Here is a 20,879-nt window from a genome sequence, read left to right as displayed (position 1 = left end):
TGTGCCCAGGTGTGGCTGTGTCTTTCCTCTTTCTATAGAACAAGGGGATCCAATCACTCTAGTCTCCAGGCTGGGAAGCTAAACTGCGCAGGAGTCATATAGCAAATCAACTCTTTAAAACACACCGTGACATCCCTGCCTGGACTCAAAACATGTAGCAAACGTATAACTTAGAAAATTTAACCTAGAAAGCAGAGTTCTTATTTCTTACCTCTTTGCCCAGACAATAGGCCCATCTCATTGTTTTACCAATATCAAATATGTACCTATCTTAGGCTGAATAAAGTCCTTCGTAAATTTCTTTAAGTTTTTAAAGTTGGAAGTGGGTGCGAAAAGTGTACAGATATCTCCAAAATTCTGATGTGTGGGCATAATGAAGGGCGTTGGATACGCACGTACAAGAAACATAGACGTGACTTGAAATCAATATGATTCAAAATCTAGAAGCACTCTCCCCGTTTTCTGGTAAAAATTGACATGGCCGTGAGACTTAGCTAGTTTAACATGGCTGGTGAGAACCTTGTTCAGCTCGGTTTGTTTAGGAGCATAAACAAGTCCGAAATCCAGTGAATGCTTTGGTGGGGCATTCCACGAGGCACACATTTGGAAAAATTGCTTTTGTTATTATGTACTGGTTGTTATATTGCTGTGACTAAGATGTATCAAGAGACTGGACCCCCTTAGTATTCCATCCGTGTACCTCCAAGATGTTTAAAGGAAGCCATCACGATCTACTCACTCCCCTTCTTGCTTCTTTGCAATAATGTGCCACAGTGGTGGAGTGAACTATGAACCCTATCAGACATGATCCCCCGAGGAGAAAAATAGTAAGAGCTAAAGGCAAACAAAAGTTAGAAGAGTTTAGGGTGGAGTGTCACCAGCTTCGTCTGATCCCCAGAAGTACTGAGTCATAGTTTCTAACCCCCCAATAGGCTTCAACAATTGCCTGAGGACAATTAGGAAAGAGGTGAGATCCAGAGTCACTGCTGTGAAGGGCCACGAGGATAGCATGATGGTTCTGGCAGAGGTCAGGGATACCACTTAGAAATGAAAGAGCCTACTTTTCACTTTAGATAATTTGCATGTGAAAAATATCATCAGCCACGGGAATGTGATATAAAGAAACTGGTGATCGTACTTGAAAATGTGAATTTGAGGCTCCACATGAAACACGAAGCCAAGTTGCTGGCTGGAAAATTACTCATCAACCAATCTCCTTTCTTCTGAAACACAAATGATGTCCTAGCGATATAGTGCTGGGTTATAAATGGTTATGTAGAACTTAGCTGATTTTTAAAAATCCATTTCAAAATATATTTAAAAAAATCACCATTTAGTTTTCAAGTTTTTTTTTTTTAAGATTTTATTTATTTATTCGACAGAGACAGAGACAGAGACAGCCATCGAGAGAGGAAACACAAGCAGGGGGAGTGGGAGAGGAAGAAGCAGGCTCATAGCAGAAGAGCCTGATGTGGGGCTCGATCCCATAACACCGGGATCACGCCCTGAGCCGAAGGCAGACGCTTAACCGCTGTGCCACGCAGGCGCCCCGCAAGTTTTTTTTTTTTAAACCATCTCCCAATGGGTACTTATGTGAGCATTTTTGTCAGTTCACGGTACAAATTTCCAAACTCTTTTACAACAAAACCTCGTTCGTTAATTCATTACTGGACAAAATGCAGAATGCTATTTGTTATTCCAGGAACAATGTGACCACTGGGGATACAGAGCTGAAAGATTATTTCTGTAATCAAAGAGCATGAAGAAAGCAGAGGAAGAACGTGACAGAGCATGATCTGTATCGTGGTAGAGATAAGCAGGAGGCATGGACAGGGCGTAGGTGAAATGGGACATCCCAATCAGCTGGAAGGGAGGAACCAGCCCAGAAGGGTTCCCCAAAGTAGAGTTACTTGATATAGTCTCTGAACGGTGAGTTAGATTTATTCCGATGGTGAAGTAAATGTGGCTGAAGAAAAATGTGTACAAATGCCTGGTCCTGAGGGGGTGTGGCTAACGGATGTGCAAGGAGCCCCATATACTGGCATGTGTAATGCAAGTGCTGGGGAGGGGGATGGAGATCATATGTCATGCTAAGAACAAAAATGTTTTCTGGTAATCTTTGTTGTGACACAGCTGCCTCCTTCAGTTCAAACAAACAAACAGGACACATTTCAGATAGCATTCCAAACCTAGTTCTAGAAACATTTTAGCATTGCATGGGAGGGAAAAAAATTTGAAAAAAGTAGGGATTACATATCAACCCTAGCAAAATTGTATAAAAACTCAATTAGCCATTTGGCTAATGAATTCTATTCCATTTGTTCGCCTAGACTTCTGACTAGCCAGCAGCCCCGGGGTTGTGCCGAGGTGGGACAGCTCTACCCCGGTCCCCGGGGGCAGGTGTGTGGGGTGGGTGCTCCTCCCTTTCCTAGTTGCGCTCCACTTCTCTTTCCCACCCACCCTTCCCCATCTCACATTTTAAAGCCCCATATTTTCTACAGAGTGTGGAATGTGAGCCAGACACAGAGGTGTTACAAAGAGTCCAATGCCAGTACATCTGGGGGTTCTTAGTAATGAATAAGGGACAACAAAGGAAGCAGCAGAAATACAGAGGAGCATACTCTTTGCACGGGCTAGAAGGACCAAGGGATGGAGGGGAAGTGACTTAAGCCTGAAGACAGGATTTCATTTTTTTCATCTAGTTACAAATCATCTGACCTCCCTTGCACTATGGAGAATGTGCTGGTCACCACACCAAAGCAGATGTATGGGATGTGGGTGGCGTGGGGGACCAACGTCTTCAATGTGTTTTCTCTGGGATTACTAACACATTGAGTATGTCATCACAAGATGCACCACATTTCTGAGGCTGAGATTTGAACACTGGGGTCACACAAACCAAAGAATCTGTCATCTGGCTTATAATTTCCTCCCTTTCCAACCCTGTAACAAAGCATTTAAATAGAATTTTTTATTAGAAGTAGATTATAAGCCAATGAGTTTTGTCTTTATGCCACGCTGTTTGCTTGAATAAGTTCCTTTGTCCTTGTGTGCTGACCTTCTCTTCCTCCTTCCACACAATAAGAATTTAAATTGGTTCATGGGGGTAGAAGGCTGGTAAGTAAGACCACGTGTGTATTGAGATATCGATTGTTTTTTGGAAAAGCATTTTATTTTAATAAACAACATGTGGTCACATAATTGCGATTATCAGACCCTAAAAATAAAAATACTCTCCAAGCTGGGGCTTTTGAACCCAATCATCTAGCAAATGTCTGAAATAAATGAGTAGCCTTAGCTATTGTAATTTCATCCATCAGGAAGTCAGGCAACTATTCTACCCAGATGCTTTCTTTAACCCTTCTGTTAACGTTAGAGACTCTGAGACTGGCTCCAACTCTCTCCACAGTTTGCCCTGATCTTTGGAACCCAGAAATGGTGATATGAGTCTATTTAGAGTGCTCCTTGTGGGAATTTCTGTGTGAGACCTGTCCCATCAACTGAACGTTCCATAAAAATAAAAATGAAGCCTGGGCATGGGGCACAGATTCTTAACCTCTTTTATAGGCTATATAAATATTAGCTTGAGATAACTAGAGAAGGACTCAAGCTGGGAAATGGGAAAGAGCTGGGATGGCAAAATAACAGATTAAATGGCTTCCATTCCTTTCTCCTAGTAACAGACAAGTTGGCTTATCCAAAGCTCAGGAGTTGAAGTCCTCCACCCTGCGGCACACGTAGCTTGCGCTTTAGTCTCTCATATGTCAGCAGTGTATCGGGTCCTAATGACTCGGGTCCAAGAGTCTTCACACACACACTATTTATTTCCTTCCAAATGGCAGAAGCAGAAATAGATGAGTTATTTAGGCAGGATTCTTGTTAGAATTGTGAACAACCTCTGCATCCTACTTTTTTTTCCTTTCTTTTTCAATAGTTTTTTTTTTTAATTTTATTCATTTATTCGTGAGATAGAGCACGAGTGGGCAAACGAGTTGGGGGGAGGGGCAGAGGGAGAGGGAAAAGCAGACTCCCAGCTGAGCAAGGGGTCTGATGTGGGGTGATCCGAGGACCCTGGGATCATGACCTGAGCCGAAGGCAGACACTTAACCAACTGAGCCCCTGCATCCTACTTTTTTAATCAAAAGGTTTTTAGTCAAGTCAATCTTTGTGTCTATCATGATTAAGTAAATCTCTTGCTCCAACCCTCTGGGGAATCACGTTGGTCCACGCTTCTTCTCAAGTCCTTGCTTCTCCTCCCAGCACACCTGGAGGGATAAAATGCTGCCTGCCTTCTTGTTTATGACTCTAAATTTGAATGATTACATTTTATATTTTCAAGCAATATTTATACAGGGCTTAAAATAGTTCTTAAATAGTAATTGAGTCTTTTCACTGCAAACGAATATTGAGGATTATATATTGCTGTGATTTTTTCATCTTACCAGCCATAAAAGAATGAGCTTTTTGATTTTATTGGCTTCTATCAACTGTTTCCTCAAAATCTGAATAGAATGTGGCAAATGGCCATTTGATTATTATTCTACCCTAATTCCTAGAGGAGATGGAAGAGAATTAAATGAGATTGGAGCAGTGTAAAGTTTGCATGTTCTATACCAAATGAATAAGACAATAAACATTACTTCAATTAAGTAGTTGTCGGAACAATGGATTGTTTATATATAATTTAAATGTATTAATAGTTTGATTCGGCTAATAAGGTGACATCAATAAAACAAAACAGAAAATTTTTAATTAAGCAACTTCAGTCTGGATTCTTGATACTCTTGCAAGAAGTACTGGCTCTAGGAAACCTAAGTTCTTCTAAGTCTTCTAAGCCAAAAATTATGAAGCGTAAATTAGCAAAGAATTAGAAACTTCACCTTGAATCTCATAAGATTAGTTCTTTAAAAAATTGTATTAATTTTAATAGATAATTCACGTACCTAGTGCAAATTAGAAAATGTTTAAGGGCTTTACATGGAAACAAAAATTTTCCTCTTTTCTCCATTCTCAATAACTCTGTCCTACCTTCCCGTGGGTAAATTCTGCTACACATTTCCTGGGTGTACCTCCTGAAATAATACATTGGATAACTTATGCACACACACACACACAAACATATATATACATACACATTAACCTATATCTTCACTGGATTTTTTTATCCTCATTTATAAACCATGACATTACAAGTGAAAAATGGCTCAAACTCATGTAACATTTAAAATTCACAAGTGTTTACACTTGGGCTCAGATAGTCACCAACACTGACCTATTCTGTAATCGTAAGGAAGGTTTTTCATAAACGGCCAATTTGAGAGTATGTTAAGTTTTCATATCTACCCGGACATCAGTATTTGAATTTTGAATGAGATTTTTCACTGGGAAGGGAATTTGATGCTCTACAAGAAATAGGAAATAATAAAAACACATGTCACCTATTTATCATACTTGGTACGGGGAGGAAAAGTACTTGTTTTGTAAAGACCCATAGGATACAAGATGCAAAGAAAACTCCAAAGCTATGCATTGCCAACAAGACACGGGTGTGCACCACATGGGGATATGAAATAATCCAGCCACGATGGGTACGTTGACAGCTCTGAGTCTACACTGTGTTTCTCCCAAAGTGCGCTGGTGTGTTTGTTATGTGTTACTTTATTTTTTCATATAGTTTCAGAAATTCTCAAGCCTACCCCTAAGCACAGTGGCTAAGTAGTAGAAGTAAGGAGGAAGCTCTCTGGAAATAGTTGTCAGTGAATCTCTTACTTAGACTCATGTGTCAGGGAATCAATTTCCCAATTAGACCTGCGTCTATCTGAGAGGTAATATTGAGTCCGTGTCTCATATGGACCAGATGTTTTCTGTATGATGTGTATACAAGAGACATCCTTAACCTATGCCACAGTCCTACAGAGCAGTGTTTCCCTATCTTACCTTATCTATGATCTCCAGATCATATGATCTATAATCATACAGACTCCTGGACCATATCCAGTTCTACAAAATTAGAGTCTCTGTGAGAAAGAGTCTGTAAGTAAGTAGTTTTTAAAGAAACCCCATGAGATTTTAAAGATTGGGTAAGTAGGGAAGAGCTGCTGAAGGTAGGAATGATATCCATCTTATTAAGGAGGAAACTGAGACTCTCTAAGTAACTTACAACAATGAATTAATTGTGGAGGCATAATTCAAACTGCAGGATGATTCCAAAATCCTCTCTACCACGTTACCTTTCTGAAGGTCATGAGGTCAGGAAAACGTGAAAGGCTACATTGAAAATTTTATATTGTAGACATTCGATCCTGGATTTGGAAGAAAAAATTGTGTGGTTTCTTCCTGTTTTGGTTAGAACAATTATATTCCACCAATCGCCAAATTACAAAGGGCTTTATAATTATATATGGCGTGTAAAGGGCTCCAACCATTGCTGCAGAAATACTCCCGAGATGCTGCTTTTTGAGTATAGAACAGAAGTGTTTTTGTCCTATCTATCCCAAATAAAGGGAAAATGGGTCAAAACCAGGAAAAAAAAATCAGGTAAACTACAAGGTGTCAATTTCTGTAGGTGCCGAGACTGTATGGAAAGGGTTAGCTTTGCCCATTTGCCCACGATCAATCGCAGCAATGTACATGTTACAGTTGAGCATGTGTTCTGTGTTCAAAGTAGAGAATTCCCTGGAATCTCCTTTCTGCTTAATGCGATACAGAGAACAGGGTGGAGCAACCCAAGTTAGGGAGGACCTTGCCTTGATTTCATAGAATTACTGTTTCTTAGGATTTCAGTGAAGCTCTCTGAACACATTGGGGAAGTTAATGGACCACTGGCAGAGATCCATCTTTCCTAACCTCTGATCCAGGCAGCATTAGCAGAATTCTCTCAGCTCTGAACTTCTGTGTCAAAAACCAAATATCTAGCAACCCCAGCCCTAAAATGGATATGTGGAAAAGGTAGTCAAAGGTTTTCCACGGTATGCACAGCATGAATTGTTCTCAGGAAATCAATTTCCATATCCTTAACTCCCATGATTTCTTTTCTTAAAATTGCCTGGGAATGTGCCTGTGTTTACAGTAAGTCTTTTGCCATTTTATGTGGAAAGAAAGGCAGAATCGTCATGCATTCCAAATCTTGATATACTGCACTAACCAGCAGTATAAAACTTTTTATGGATGACAGACTAAAGTCAAATTTGGAGTATTGGTTTTAACAAAGATGGTCTTAATGGTTGATTAGGGCATCCTTGTCTGTCATTCTTTAAAAGCGAAGCTTGGCGCTGGCTGGAAAATTCTGGATACAGAACATCTAAAATAGCTGTGATGACTTGTATATTTTAAAATTTAACTGGACGTTTTCTAAAACTAATTTTCTCAAAGAAAAATATCCATGACTATGTTGTGACTTTATTTTAGGGTCAGTATGCATTGATCAATCAGGTAGGTAAAAGCTATTTTATTGAATCATGTCAAATTACTGTGAGTTTCGTCTTATAAAATGCTTAACATTATATGCCATATTCATAAAACAAACTAAATTTATACTGAAAAATTTTATATGTCAAACGCGTGAGAGGATATATACATTTCAAAATTATCTTAGGGATGGTGCAGGGAAAACATCTGTAGATCACAGAACTGGTTGTGTCTGGTGTTCAAGAAATGGATGCGGAGTAAACAATTATTGGATACTGAATGAATACCCAAACAGCTGCCTTATGAACCTATGGCACAGATCCAGAACATCGTGAGATATCTGAACTTCTCCCCTCCAATTTAATGTAGCTGAATTCTCCTGGCCTTAAATTCGGGAATCCTCAGAGATACACCCTTATCCCCTAGAGGTAACTGTGGACAAAGGGAAAGATCCGGTTGCACAGCCAGCTTGAGTTGTATGTCCCTGCACGTCCTGAAGTTGCAACCTTAAGGTTTGACTTTGAAATTACCACCTTAAAGGACAGCATACTTGCATATACATTGAAACAGAACTAGCATATGGACCTTCAGGGCAAGGGAAATTAATCTTTTCTTTAAGGACCTGGGGGAGCCAGTCTGATGGCGCCAATTCCCCAAATGTGATTGCCAACCTTCTGCTATGTTCTCTTTGAGACCCCAGACGTTCTGGTCCCCAACCCTTTGCTCTACCTCCTTCTATCCACTCGCCCCAAATGTTTTTCATTCCCACAGCTGGGTCATCCCCCTGCAGGCTGTCTTCTGCCTGCCCAGCTGATGATGTTTTTCTGGCTCCAGAAAACTTCCGATTGTTACAAACAGTGCTTGAGGGGACAAAGGATTGTCCCCATTAAAACGACAACAACAAGACTAGGACGGTCTTGCAAGAATCCGGATGGGTGGCCAGCCCACATGAACACTATGTGATGTTTCCGTCTTCTTTTGTTTTCTCCCCATCATTAAACAGGAACAATGTCATTATTCTGAAAACTCAGGAGTTACACTAAGGTTTTAGTTGTGGCCCAAGGTTTGTTCAGTAGCCGGTGTTGCTGAAGTCCCTAGAACACTTTTTTTCTATGTCGTTATTCTTAGAGGTCTGATTCTGTCGTTGTCACATTTGCGTGTTTTAAGGGATGGGAAGCCCTGAAAAATAAGAATAAGTCCCACCCTGAATCTTAATCTCGAATTAGCAGGTCTTTTTCTCCCTGCGGTTTTGAGAATAATTGAAAAAAAAAAAAAGGCTCAATTAGTTCAAATAAGATGTAGTAACATTTTATTTTATTTCATTCATTAGAATATTATTTAATTATCATTAATAGCATGATGGGCTTTTACTTGTAACTCTGATTACATTGAGTTTAAGTGGACATAAAACTGTTGTCAAGAAATGAAATGAGAAAATGTTGTTTACAGTATTGCCCACGCTGTCCGCCAGTGTTCTGTCTGTCCAACAGCTGCACCAGGACATGCTGTTGGTATTTGGAGGCTTCTAGAGAGAGAGGTGGCCAAGTTTACTTTTCTAATCTCTAAATTCGGCACACAGGTCAGCACTGAAAACCCCTAATCTCTGTGTGCATCAAACCATCACTAGTTAATGCTTTTAGTCACCGTACCTTGCAGGGAGGCCTACAAGCCAGGGCACCCCGAATCCCCAAATTCCCTGCTACTGAGCACATGGAACTTATCTGCCGAAGTGACTTAACCTCTCTTTATTTCATTGCTAAAATTTTAAAGAATGATTCCAAATTAGCATGGAGTAAATGGATGTAAAAAAATCTTTTATACTAAAAAGAAATGCTCATTTTTGATGGACTTTATTTTCAAACTGTGTCCAATGTGTTCACTCTTTTTTCAGTTCATGTCATGGTTGTAATGATAACTAGTGCTGCTATTTACAGAAACCACTCTATTTTTAGCCTAGAAAGGGGGTTGGGCAAAACTTCTGTGTTTTTTTGGCCTGATCATGGACAGCTCTCATATATTCTTAATTCATGGCCCATCATCCGCTATTATTAGGTATCTCAAATGAATCCATGTCCTCATTGTGACTGAGGCGAAGTCATGAATGATTTTTGCATGAAGGCAAGTATTTCTGGGTGCTCATGCGGCCACATGTCACTGTTCCTCAGACTTGACCTAGACGAGTCAACAACGAACCGTGCAAATTCATTATTAATAATTTCCATAGCAGGTAAAAAAAAAATCAGTCCTCTTATTAATTTATACAAATAAGTAGCAGGGGAAGCATATTATTGTTTTTGTTTAGTGGAAAGTTAGACTAAGATTCAAATTCAATATTTGTTTGCCATAAAACCATCGTCAGACGGGAACAGCAATAGCCTTTTGAGGCCAAAGTAAGTGGAAAATAAAGATTTTCCTATGGGAAAGTTTCTGAATGGTGCTTTTATTAATCTATGTAATTTCCTTCAGTGGCCTATTAATGCCACAGTCATCACTTCCTCAGGACCCTCATAACTACTCTAACCATGTGCTCCCCTCTCCCTCTCCCTCCCTCCCTCCCTCTCTTACCTACTATGATAGCATTTCCAGACATTTAAAGGGGGAAATGTGGGAAGAAACAATAGCAAGCTCATCCCTGAGACCGCATCCTTGAGATGAAAATGTCCTATTTAAAGCTGTTTATTGAAAAATAATGTTGTAGGCTGAAAACATGAGAATTGATATTAATGGTTCAGATCCATATTTTCTCCTGTTCTGTGTTTTGTTGCTAATGGTTATGCCAAAGGAAACTATATGGCTGAGTAGATCTGGGGAGGGAGACATTGATTTCAGAAGGGAAGGCATGCTCCCATCTTCTTTGCTTCCCTGAAAACCTGCTGCAATCAATTTGTCTTATCATTTTCAAATTTTATTCATATTTGAAGGCTGTTTATTGGAGCAAGGAGTTTCCTAAGCATAGTAGAAGCTATATAATATAACCTTGCATTTCAATTATTAAAATTTTATTTTAATTGTCAAAGAATTGCTCTTAATGTTATGTTCTGGGATTGCATTTCAAGTGCAAGATCGCATTAAGAATAATCTTTCATTACAAAAAATTCTGCATATTTTTTCTGCCTGTGTCATTTTTATTTAAAATTGGCTTTAAATAAAAGTACAGAAATAGCACAATGAAACTGCCTGTCCTCTAATATATGTTATCTCTTGCACCTACTGAGATTTCCTCTGAAAAACTGGTGAGAATTTTACGGTGACCCCATTCAAATAGAGGACTACTATACATACCACATTTTGCAATAGCATCTGCATCAGATATTTTTTTTAAAAAAGATGTTATTTATTTTAGAGGGAGAGAGAGAGAGAGTGCAAGTGGGGGGAGGGGCAGAGGAAGAGCGAGAGGAAGAGAATCTCAAGCAGACTCCCCGCTGAGTGTGGAGCACATAGTGGGCCTCAATCCCAGGACCCTGAGACCATGACCTGAGCTGAAACCAAGAGTCGGATGCTCAACCGACTGAGCCCCCCAGGCGTCCCATACATCAAATAGTTTCCATTTCAAGCATTTGCCATTTCCCACAAACTGAGAATGGGAAGTTAATGTTGTGTCTTCCACAATTTTCTGCAAAATGAACTGCTACTTTTAGCAAACAGCTTGTTTTTTACCTTATAGACTATTGCGTTTTTTTAAGGAATGGAATCAAGTGTTATTCTATATTCAGAATCCCTTGAAGATTTGTTGTTTGTGTTGCACATTGCACGTGACGTTTTAGCTAGAACAAGTATTTCCATTGAAAGAACATGTCCTATTTTTGAGGAAGAAAAAAAAACTTGTAAGACATCAAATGTTTCTTGCAAAACAATTTGATGAAATAAATGTAAATGAATCAGAAACATGTGAATTGTATTTCAATTAAAATTAATGGGTTTAAATGTGAAGGGAGTAAAGTGCTTGGGGGAAAGAGTGTGGCAAGGCGGGAAGTGACATTTGTTTTGTTTTCATCAGTCTTGGACTCTTGAAAAATGGCCTAATACTCTGAATGTAGCCTCATTCAGATTCTGTCTTAAGTCTAATGATGGAGATCCAGAATGGGACGATAATATGCAAATTCATTTTATAGCTTTATCTGGCTCCGATTATAATGTAGGCATCAGACATGGCCACTATGCAATCCTTCAAAAGCACTTGCTACTCAAAATTCATGATTTTCCTATTGTAATGATGCTGAAAGTGTGTTTTTTCCCCACACAATATGTAGTTTTCAGCCTCACATTGTCGGCTCCTCATTTATTTCCTCTGTCGAACTGAACAGGATCAGATCTAAACAGAAAATATGGGGACACTGAATGTAGCCACACGTAGCAGAAGGGCGAGGGCGTGGGGTGGGGGGAAGACAGTGTAAGAGCGGGAGAAAGAAAGAGAAGGGAAAACAGAGCGTGCACGCAGACCTACGCCACCAGACCTCAGTTCATAAGCAAAGCACTCAAATCCCACTAATGACTGGAGAGTCACAGAAACTTGACCCATAGGTTTACATTCAGACCATTTATGCGTGCTTAAAAACAACCACGTAGCTTCTTCTTACTTTTGTATTTTTTAATTAAAATAAAAACCCATGCATTACTCTGAAAACAGGAAAGAACTGCAAAAAGAAAAGAAAAACAACTAATAAATAAATTTCCCTGTCTACATGCTTCAAAATATGAGGAAGTTTAATGTGTGGTGTGGCCGTTCAGTTTCTCAACTCTGTGCAAACACGGATGTTCTAAGTGTCCTAAAAATTTCCAAGAGGCAAGGAGTACATAACAGGAGAATGTATTTTTATTTTGGGAGATCATCTAGGGCCCTGATTAAGTAGCCTCCCGCAGTGAGAAATGGAGACCATCAGGTCCTTTCTGTATAAATTGAAGGCGCCGTAGCCCCTAGGGCCGTATTTGTATGTAAATAGCCTGCCTCTCTGTTTGCTGAGAACAGGATGTAATCGGAGTTGAGCATTTCGCTTAGACCGCTTAGAACCCATGGCTGCTCACCGCCTGAGTTTGGAATGAGGACGCTGCTCCTTGATTTCTTTGTGCCAAACAGCTCAGAACCTCTAACGGTTCTGGAAGTGGTTCTCTGCTGTGCTCCTCACGGGCAAGAATTGTGGGGAGTCGCTCACTGTATTTGCTCCCTAACTGGGCAGGAGGTATGTTTTAGCTTCTAGCACAGCCCTTTGTTGTTTTGTTTAAACTTCGTCTCCTCCAGTTTAGTAGATGAAAAACCGAATAGCGAGGCTGACTGTTTCATTTACACGGTAAATCAGTGACGGTATAACAATTACAACTATTTCTGAGCCCCCAAATGTACCTTTAAGAGTTCTACTGAGCCACACAAAATGTGAATCCCATCTCCAAAGTTGTGTCAACAAAACTACAGGAACAGCATCAACTTTACCTCTGTCCCCATCAACAATCGGTATTTATAGGGTCCTTGATGAAGGAAGCGTCACTATGTAGGATCTGCGCCCAGAACACGATTTCACTGGTGTATCTCCTTTGACGAGAAACCTGCTGTGATTGATTGCCCATCGTGATTTGCCGCGGTAACTTTTCATGCGTGTGCAGTCTAATCGGCCTTCTGTTCGGTGGTGGTGTGCTTTTTGGCAGGCCTACCCTTGCAGCAGTGACAAGGAGTGTGAAGTTGGGAGGTATTGCCACAGCCCCCACCAGGGCTCATCGGCCTGCACGGTGTGCCGGAGGAAAAAGAAGCGCTGCCACAGAGACGGCATGTGCTGTCCGGGTACCCGCTGCAATAATGGTGAGCTCTAGTTCGGTGTGACGGGCCTCCTTCGTGTTAATGTAGGACGTGTGTCTAGCAAATTCGACGACCTCCTCCTTAGCCAGACCTCTGAAACGCAAGGAACCTTTCAAAACTGGCAGGGATTGGATCGTGGTTTAGCTATGTGCACGATTACGTGGATTACCTCCCAAATCCTAGTTTTCCTGGGCTCCGGCCTCTATTTCTATCCTTTATGTTCTATGGCAATCTAGGATTTGCCGTACCGAAGCGTTGTATATGCATAGCTGTAAACACATAAGTGATACATGCAGAAGACCAAACAAGGCACCTGCTGCGGTTTGGGAATACGGAGGTGAGTCCCTCTCCCAGTTTCATGCCTCGATTCTTATATTCAGGGTGTCTTCTTTGAAAGGCCCCACCCTGCACCACACTCAGAGTGAGGGAGTGATTGGTTCCTCCAAACGGAGACCCAGGAGTCTATTCCCCAGCCTATCCATAAGCATGACTTCACCCAATCTCAGTGAATTTATCGCCAGACAATTCAGCACTAATGATGAAATGAAGAATCACTGACAACACAAGAAAAAACCATTAAATAATTACAGAAGGTGATCTGAAACATAAACTTACTCATATAAAACAAGATAATCAGGCTCCTATCCGTATACATGCTCCCAACCCCTAGGCAGAGTCTTATCAGAAGTACCTGGGACAGGTGAACGGAAGAAGGCCTCATACCATTAGAGATGTTTACGATGTAGACTGGGGTTATATTGTTGATTGAAAATAGGAACCTGGATCCTGAAGATGGATGTCTGGGCAGACGTTTTAAAAGTAGGAATAGCTAACACTAATTTAATACTTACTAAGTCACTATTCTAAACATTTCACATGTGTTCACAACTTGATGAAATGTTTTTATTCCTATTTTTGCCCATGGTTACTTGGTCTTGAGAGAGACGAGATTCAAATTAAGGAAGCCTGACTTAGGCCAAACTATTTAATTCTATTTAATATTAAGTCATATCGTTGAATATTATTTATGTAAATAAATGAATGGTTGAATGAATAGAGGAAAAACAGATGATGATAGATGATAGGTAGGAGATAGCCTCACACCTCACATCGGCACGATACTTGGACAAGAATCACACTTTACAGAATCGGATAAGTCTAACCACTTACTTGCCATCTCCAGGCATCTGCATCCCTGTCACTGAGAGCATCTTAACCCCCCACATCCCAGCTCTGGACGGCACTCGACACAGAGATCGAAGCCATGGCCACTACTCAAACCACGACCTGGGATGGCAGAATCTAGGAAGACCGCACACTAAGATGTCACATATAAAAGGTAGGCGGTCTGTAGTTCTTTGCTTACTTTTTCTTGTTTTAAAAGAAGAAAAATTAAAATATTGAGAATTCATTGCATTGGTTTTAGAAAAAATACAGAGAAGATACTTTGTTGGCAAGATTTTAACTGAATTTATTAATTCTTAATTTTGAGGATGCTGGAGATTTCTAAGAGATCTTAAATTGTTAGGAAATATGTATTGTGAGAATTGCAGCACCCCTGAACAATCATGCTATTTTCTAAACGGTGCTGCCTTTAAATGTTTGTAGTCATATGATTAAATCCCTAAGCTTTTGAATCTTTTTCTCCCCTTTACAGAAATTTTATTTCACTAAACAACCACACAATATGCTATTCATAGACCAACTTATCAAAAATAATTGGTTTCTACTAGGATTATATATGGTCATAAAATCCCCTTACCCATATCAAAATATTTGGGAAGCCTAATCACTAACAGTAAAATTTAAAAGCATGAAATTATTGAACTTTATTACTAACAGTAAAATGTTGAAGGCATGAAACACGTCCATCTTTAAAGGAGGCTTCTTTCAAGCGTGTTCTGTGGAGCGTTACTCTTTAAGACATCCTGTGAATAAAAGTGTGCTGTAATAATGCCTCTCCCACTTTGGGAACTTTATATAATTGGTATATTGAGGGCTCTGAGAAGCCCAGCAATGAGGAAAACTGGTTAAGTTTTTTAAACACTGTAGGTCCCCATATTTCTTGACCACAAAAACATTTCCCCACATTTTCATGTTCTGCAGAGCTGGTATCCTATGGAATATCTGACTGACCTATTAGTCTGACCTGGAATATTCATGTTGACATGGATGGCACTAAAAAGATTGACAGTTCCTCTTCAATTGTCCCCTATCTATGCTCCCTGAAGACCTATGTCTTTACCCAATCTCCTATTTCTATTCTATCAAATTCACATGCATTTGTCATTACGTGAGTATCCCTCCCTACCCAATAGCTAGCTATGTCACAGTACAGTTTCAAATTTACTCATATTTTTATACAGTTTTATGTGTAATTTTCTGATGGCAACTAGGAAGCACTCTTATGACAATGCCTAGTGGGGCATGTCCGTATCACACAGGGACTGGTTACATCTGGGATGACGGGTCACCCCTTACCTCAGGATTGGCACATTATGGCCTGTCCTACTGCCTGATTTTGCAAAATAATGTTTTACTGGAACACAGGGTGGCCTATTCGTGTAGGCACTACTTATGTCTGCTTTTGTGACAGCAGAAGTGAGGAGTGACAGGTCATCCGGTCTAAAAAGCCTGGATATTTACATTCTGGCAAAAATGCAGAGAAGTTTATTGACCTTTCTTTATATAGGTTACACATCAACCCAGCTGTGATGTGTGTTTGCTCTTTTGCTGACTTAGTCACTTTTTTCTGAATTAAATATCCAGATTTGTTCTTCCACATGTTTTTAATGATGGGTTCTTGGTTGACCCTGGGGCTGTCTGCCCTTTCTCTACTCTGTTCTGAATCACAGCTCCTTAGAGACTGTACGTCCTAGGCTCCCTGTCAGGTGGGCCTGTTGGGATTCCAGCCCCAGCTAGCAATTCCAGCCCCGGATTCTGACATGACCTTCTCCTCTGGGGCCTCCAGCCTAAAGTGGTAGCGGCTTCCTGCTCTGCTGCTTTACCATCCTCTGGCCCTTCTTAGCCCTGCCACCGCCTGCGTGCCTCGTTCTCGGCATTAAACATCTTCGGTCTTAAGTTTCTGTATTCCTGGCTAGACACTGACGCAGGGGTTTAAGAGTCCCTGAGAATTTCAGCTTTCTCCTCGAGTCAGAGTTTATTTACGCCTCCCAAGAACGTATCAAATTAATTACTTTGAAAGCAATTCTCTTTATTTACTTATTTTTCACTCACCTCATTAAAAGAACAAATGATCAGAGAAATATCTAAGAGCAGACCGTGCCAAAATAAAGACAAGATGGAGCGCAGTCCTAGCTCTTCGTAAGACTTGATACTCAGCGAATAGTCAAAAGAGACGATAATTGCCTGACGTGATTAGAGGGAGAGCCGATCGATAGGCATCCAAGACTTTCCATCGTACGTGATAACTTCGTGGAAGACGGTCCAAGTAAAAGTACTGTATGTGCGTCTGTGTGCAAAGTAGGATTTTTTTCTAAAGTGTCATGGTAATGTCATTTGGTCACCATCTCCACAGGGCATGAAGGAGACCCCTGCCTGCGATCAGCAGACTGCATCGAAGGGTTTTGCTGTGCTCGCCACTTCTGGACCAAAATCTGCAAGCCAGTGCTCCATCAGGGGGAAGTCTGTACCAAACAGCGCAAGAAGGGCTCTCACGGGCTGGAAATTTTCCAGCGGTGTGACTGTGCGAAGGGCCTGTCGTGCAAAGTGTGGAAAGATGCCACCTATTCCTCCAAAGCCAGACTCCACGTGTGTCAGAAAATATGATCTCCTCCGAGGAAGCCCATCACTAGCAGACTGTGCATCTGTGTATTTAATGCATTACAGCATGGTGGAAAAGACGATTTGGAGCTCAGAAGAATGGCTAAAATAAGGAATGTTGTAAGCATATAGAGATCACAGAGAGAGAAAAAGGGAAAGAGAATAAGCAGATTAGAAAGAGGTAACATGTGTAGTACAACCGATGCATTTCCATGATGCAGCTCGTTCATGTAAATAATGTGCACATTTGTGAAAATGCCATTACTGACAAAACCACACAGTGAAAATTCCTGACGAATACCATGTGACTTCCCAAGAGTTTAGGTTGTGCTGGACGATCAGTTTCCTTCGGATTGGTGATTGCCTGTAGAAATTACCTGAAAACCATGGTTCTCACTCAAGGTTATACTTGAACACAATAGTCCCTTGGCATACAACAGGCTCTAACATAAAATGAGTTGTTACATAGGAAATGAAAGCATGGCACATAATTAATTCGCCACACAGAATCACCTTTGGGTTTGCAGCACTACTGCTATGGCTCAATGAAAGGCCTTGGTAGACAAGAAAAAAAGCAGTCAGTGTTTTCCAAATATGTTCAAAATAATTGCAAGTCTCCTCTGAACGCCTTTAGGAAAAAAACAAACTTGTTTTGCTTTAAACTGTTTATTTACATTTTTTGAAAATGTATTTTCACGGTAATTCCCCAGGACCAGTATAAGACAAAAACTGTCCATTTACATTCTAGAATGGCATTGCACCTTTTCTTGATTGTATGTGATTCCTACCTTGAATATATTTTATTTTCCAAACTATCCCAATTCCTTGTGAATAGTACAGAGCAGAATTTCACAGACTGAAAAAATTTTTAAGGTGTCCAAGATACAGCATCAGCGCTAATAGACTGTTACTTGTTGAAGCTTGGGCATTCCCCGTGTTCGACAGAATTAGATTGGCAAACACATTTATTCTTTACAGACACAGCAGCACAGCCAGGAAAAGCTGAGCACAGGGACTTGATCTGCATTTGTGCTGCACTGAGGGACACAAAGGGACAAAACTTCATCCAGTGCCCAGGTTTTGGCACCATGTCGATCGTATGTCTGAAGCACAAACTGACTATTCCCATTGGAAGCCCAAGGCAGCACAACCTAAATGGAAGTTTTCCATGGGATTTGCTATCACAATATTTACTGTGCAGATGAGTTCTGTGTAGGTCACTAGTTGACCTCAAAATATTTATTTTATATTTTTGAGGCCCTAAAATAACATGAGGAGGTCTCATGAAACGGACTCTCGAGGCAGGTGGCATACAGTAAGGTTCCGTTGTCCTCCACAAACTCCCAGCTTGCCGACGGCACCGTCCGAAAGTTCTGTACCAATCTCTCTGCAACAGCTGTTTCTTGCCAAAGATATCGTTTCTGTTTTCTGCAGCCATTGAAAGTAAAAAATAGAAATGGAATAACTTGTAAAATCTACATATTGCTAACCTATAGAAACCACAGTTTCCAAATTCTTTGAAACCATTTTATTACTTTTTTTTTACTGTACTCAGTTCTAAATATTTATGTCTAGAGCATAAAGCAAAAAAGTTATCTTATAGCTGTTACTTTTGACCTTTTCTTTTATAGACTGCAAGTCACTCCTTAATTTTCTTTTACTTAAACCCCTTCTGCAGTTTCAAATTCAAGTTTTCCCAGTAGAAATTGAACCTGAGCCTGCATGTCTATTAAGAATCTCAGCTTCCCATACGCTTTACTAGGGTGATTAAGATTTACATTTTTCCACATGTCTGCTAAAACAAAAATTATAAGCTAATCTATCCAAGAACCAAAGTCTGTGCAAACAGGTTTCTATAAGCTTGGCAACATGAACATGGAACATTTCAGTCAAACATTTCCTATGTAGCAATCACATTTACAATCTGGTTTTTGCATTATTTCCCTTATGTACATCCCAAAATTATTATTTGAAGTAATTTATTTACAGGAAATGTTAATGAGATGTATTTTCTTATAGAGATATTTCTTACAGAAAGCTTTGTAGCAGAATATATTTGCAGCTATTGACTTTGTAATTTAGGGAAAATGTATAATAAGATAAAATATATTAAATTTTTCTCCTTCAAAAATGGAATTCAAATTTCCTTGTGTTTTGCTTGTGAGAAAAACTTTCACAGAATCACAGATTCTCAGAGTTCAAATGGACGATCTGATTTGACACTTGGGGTAGGAATCCTTCGGATGACATCACCATGAGAGGATCCAAGGCAGTTTACTATTACTAAAGGCAGCTTATTCACGGCAGGACAGATGTAATTGTTAGAAAGTTATTTTTTCATTAAACTAAAATATCCCAGCTTGTGCATGCTACCCATTTATTCTTACTTTGTGTTCTGGAACATCTTGGAACAAGGGCTCTCCACAAAACTTCAAAACACTTGAAGCCACCTGGCCTATTTCCTATAATCTTCTATCCGATTAAAATTTCCCCAAATAGAGATGCCACCATGCTAAGCATATTGGATCATTCCCCAGTGGCACAAAGCAGCTACAAACCATCTTTATCCCTATATGGATACGACTGAGTTACCTGGCCCTGAGTGAACTCAAAGCCACGTCCTGGGAAAGTCTTTGCTTCCTAAACCCAGAGATGTCAGGAGTGTTTGATAAACAGAACTCACCAATTTTGAGACTGGGAGTGGTTGTAGAAGCCCATGTTGTATTGGAGACGTTAATGGGGTGGAAATGTGGGCGATAAACATTCTGTGACAGTGGAATGGATTAAGTGTAGCAATGGCAGCATAATGAAGCGGAAACAGTCCCGTAGCTAGAGGTCAGAGTTGAAGATACCTCAAGCATTGCTGAAATAACTCCCACATTATTCTAATTAGTCACTTAAAGTTATTCTTAAACAGTTATCCATTTCCTCAAATTGAGAACATTTGTATTTCCTAGCTACAGTGTATTTTTAGACTATAACAGTCAAATGGGTGATATTTTTCTTTTCCACCGAGCTCAGGGAGATGCTCTGAAAACTGACAAATCATTTTGACTTCCCTTTTAGCCAAGAAATACAATGTCTTATCACAGCCCTAGGATTTGAGGGGGGAAGCAATCAATTACACTTTTCTCCACGCCCCGAATTCAGGCCATTTGAGAAAAAGAGTTAAGAAAGAAAAGCAAATGACAGATTACCCTAGGCTGATAAAGTTATCGGGAGAGTATGGTGTGTAGTGCAGGCCTGAGGATACTAGAAAGAGCCAGGTTCCAGAGCAAGATACTAGAAAGTTCCATTCTCAGACAACACCAGACAATATCATTTCTATCTGTGGGAGCTTCCCCTGTAAAATTTACTGCATGAATGGGCAGAACAGATTGACAGACTTTCTTCTGGCAATTTGTGGCAAAGAAGGGTGGGGAAGGAACAGAATTATGCATTTCTCCTTCAAGAATCTCATTTGAAATTCTACAAAATTGGATAATTCACAGCACATGAAAGGAGTGAGTGAGGGATAGAGACAAAGATTATTATACTCTTCACATTCAACTGGTGTTAAGAACTGGAAAAGAATAAACCCCTCCCCTCCATCCTTCCCCAGATCTTTATATTCTTTTTTTTTTTTTAATAATTTTTTATTATATTATGTTAGTCACCATACAGTACATCCCTGGTTTCCGATCAGATCTTTATATTCTTAACACATTGGACATAGCCATTTGTCTATGGTGAACGTAACACCGTAGATCAGCCATCTACTAAAGCAGCGCCTGGTGAGGTCTTCCCCCCAATGTCAGTCACTCCTTTGTGGATACTCCCAGGACCAGGGATGGAAAGTTTAGATTTTTATCCTCAGAAGATGGCAAGATGGATGAAAATAATTCATTAATTCAATTGACTCCAA

At 40.1% G+C, this 20,879-nt stretch overlaps 1 protein-coding gene across 1 annotated transcript in view; it reads left to right on the top strand.

The window, feature by feature from the left end:
- DKK2 (dickkopf WNT signaling pathway inhibitor 2) overlaps nucleotides 1–19,106 on the top strand; it is a 96,447-nt gene extending 77,341 nt beyond the window's left edge. Inside the window, exons 2-4 of the mRNA XM_026499138.4 lie at nucleotides 13,045–13,195; nucleotides 14,376–14,531; nucleotides 16,731–19,106. Of these exons, the coding sequence (XP_026354923.1) occupies nucleotides 13,045–13,195; nucleotides 14,376–14,531; nucleotides 16,731–16,981 (558 nt within the window). The 3' untranslated portion in view covers nucleotides 16,982–19,106. The remainder of the gene's footprint in view (nucleotides 1–13,044; nucleotides 13,196–14,375; nucleotides 14,532–16,730) is intronic.
- Nucleotides 19,107–20,879: the final 1,773 nt, after the last annotated feature.

Source organism: Ursus arctos, unplaced genomic scaffold (assembly GCF_023065955.2).
Source record: "Ursus arctos isolate Adak ecotype North America unplaced genomic scaffold, UrsArc2.0 scaffold_11, whole genome shotgun sequence".
Lineage (NCBI taxonomy): Eukaryota > Metazoa > Chordata > Mammalia > Carnivora > Ursidae > Ursus > Ursus arctos.
The sequence above is the reverse complement of the archived record's forward strand: the minus strand, read 5'-3'. Positions and strand labels throughout refer to the sequence as shown.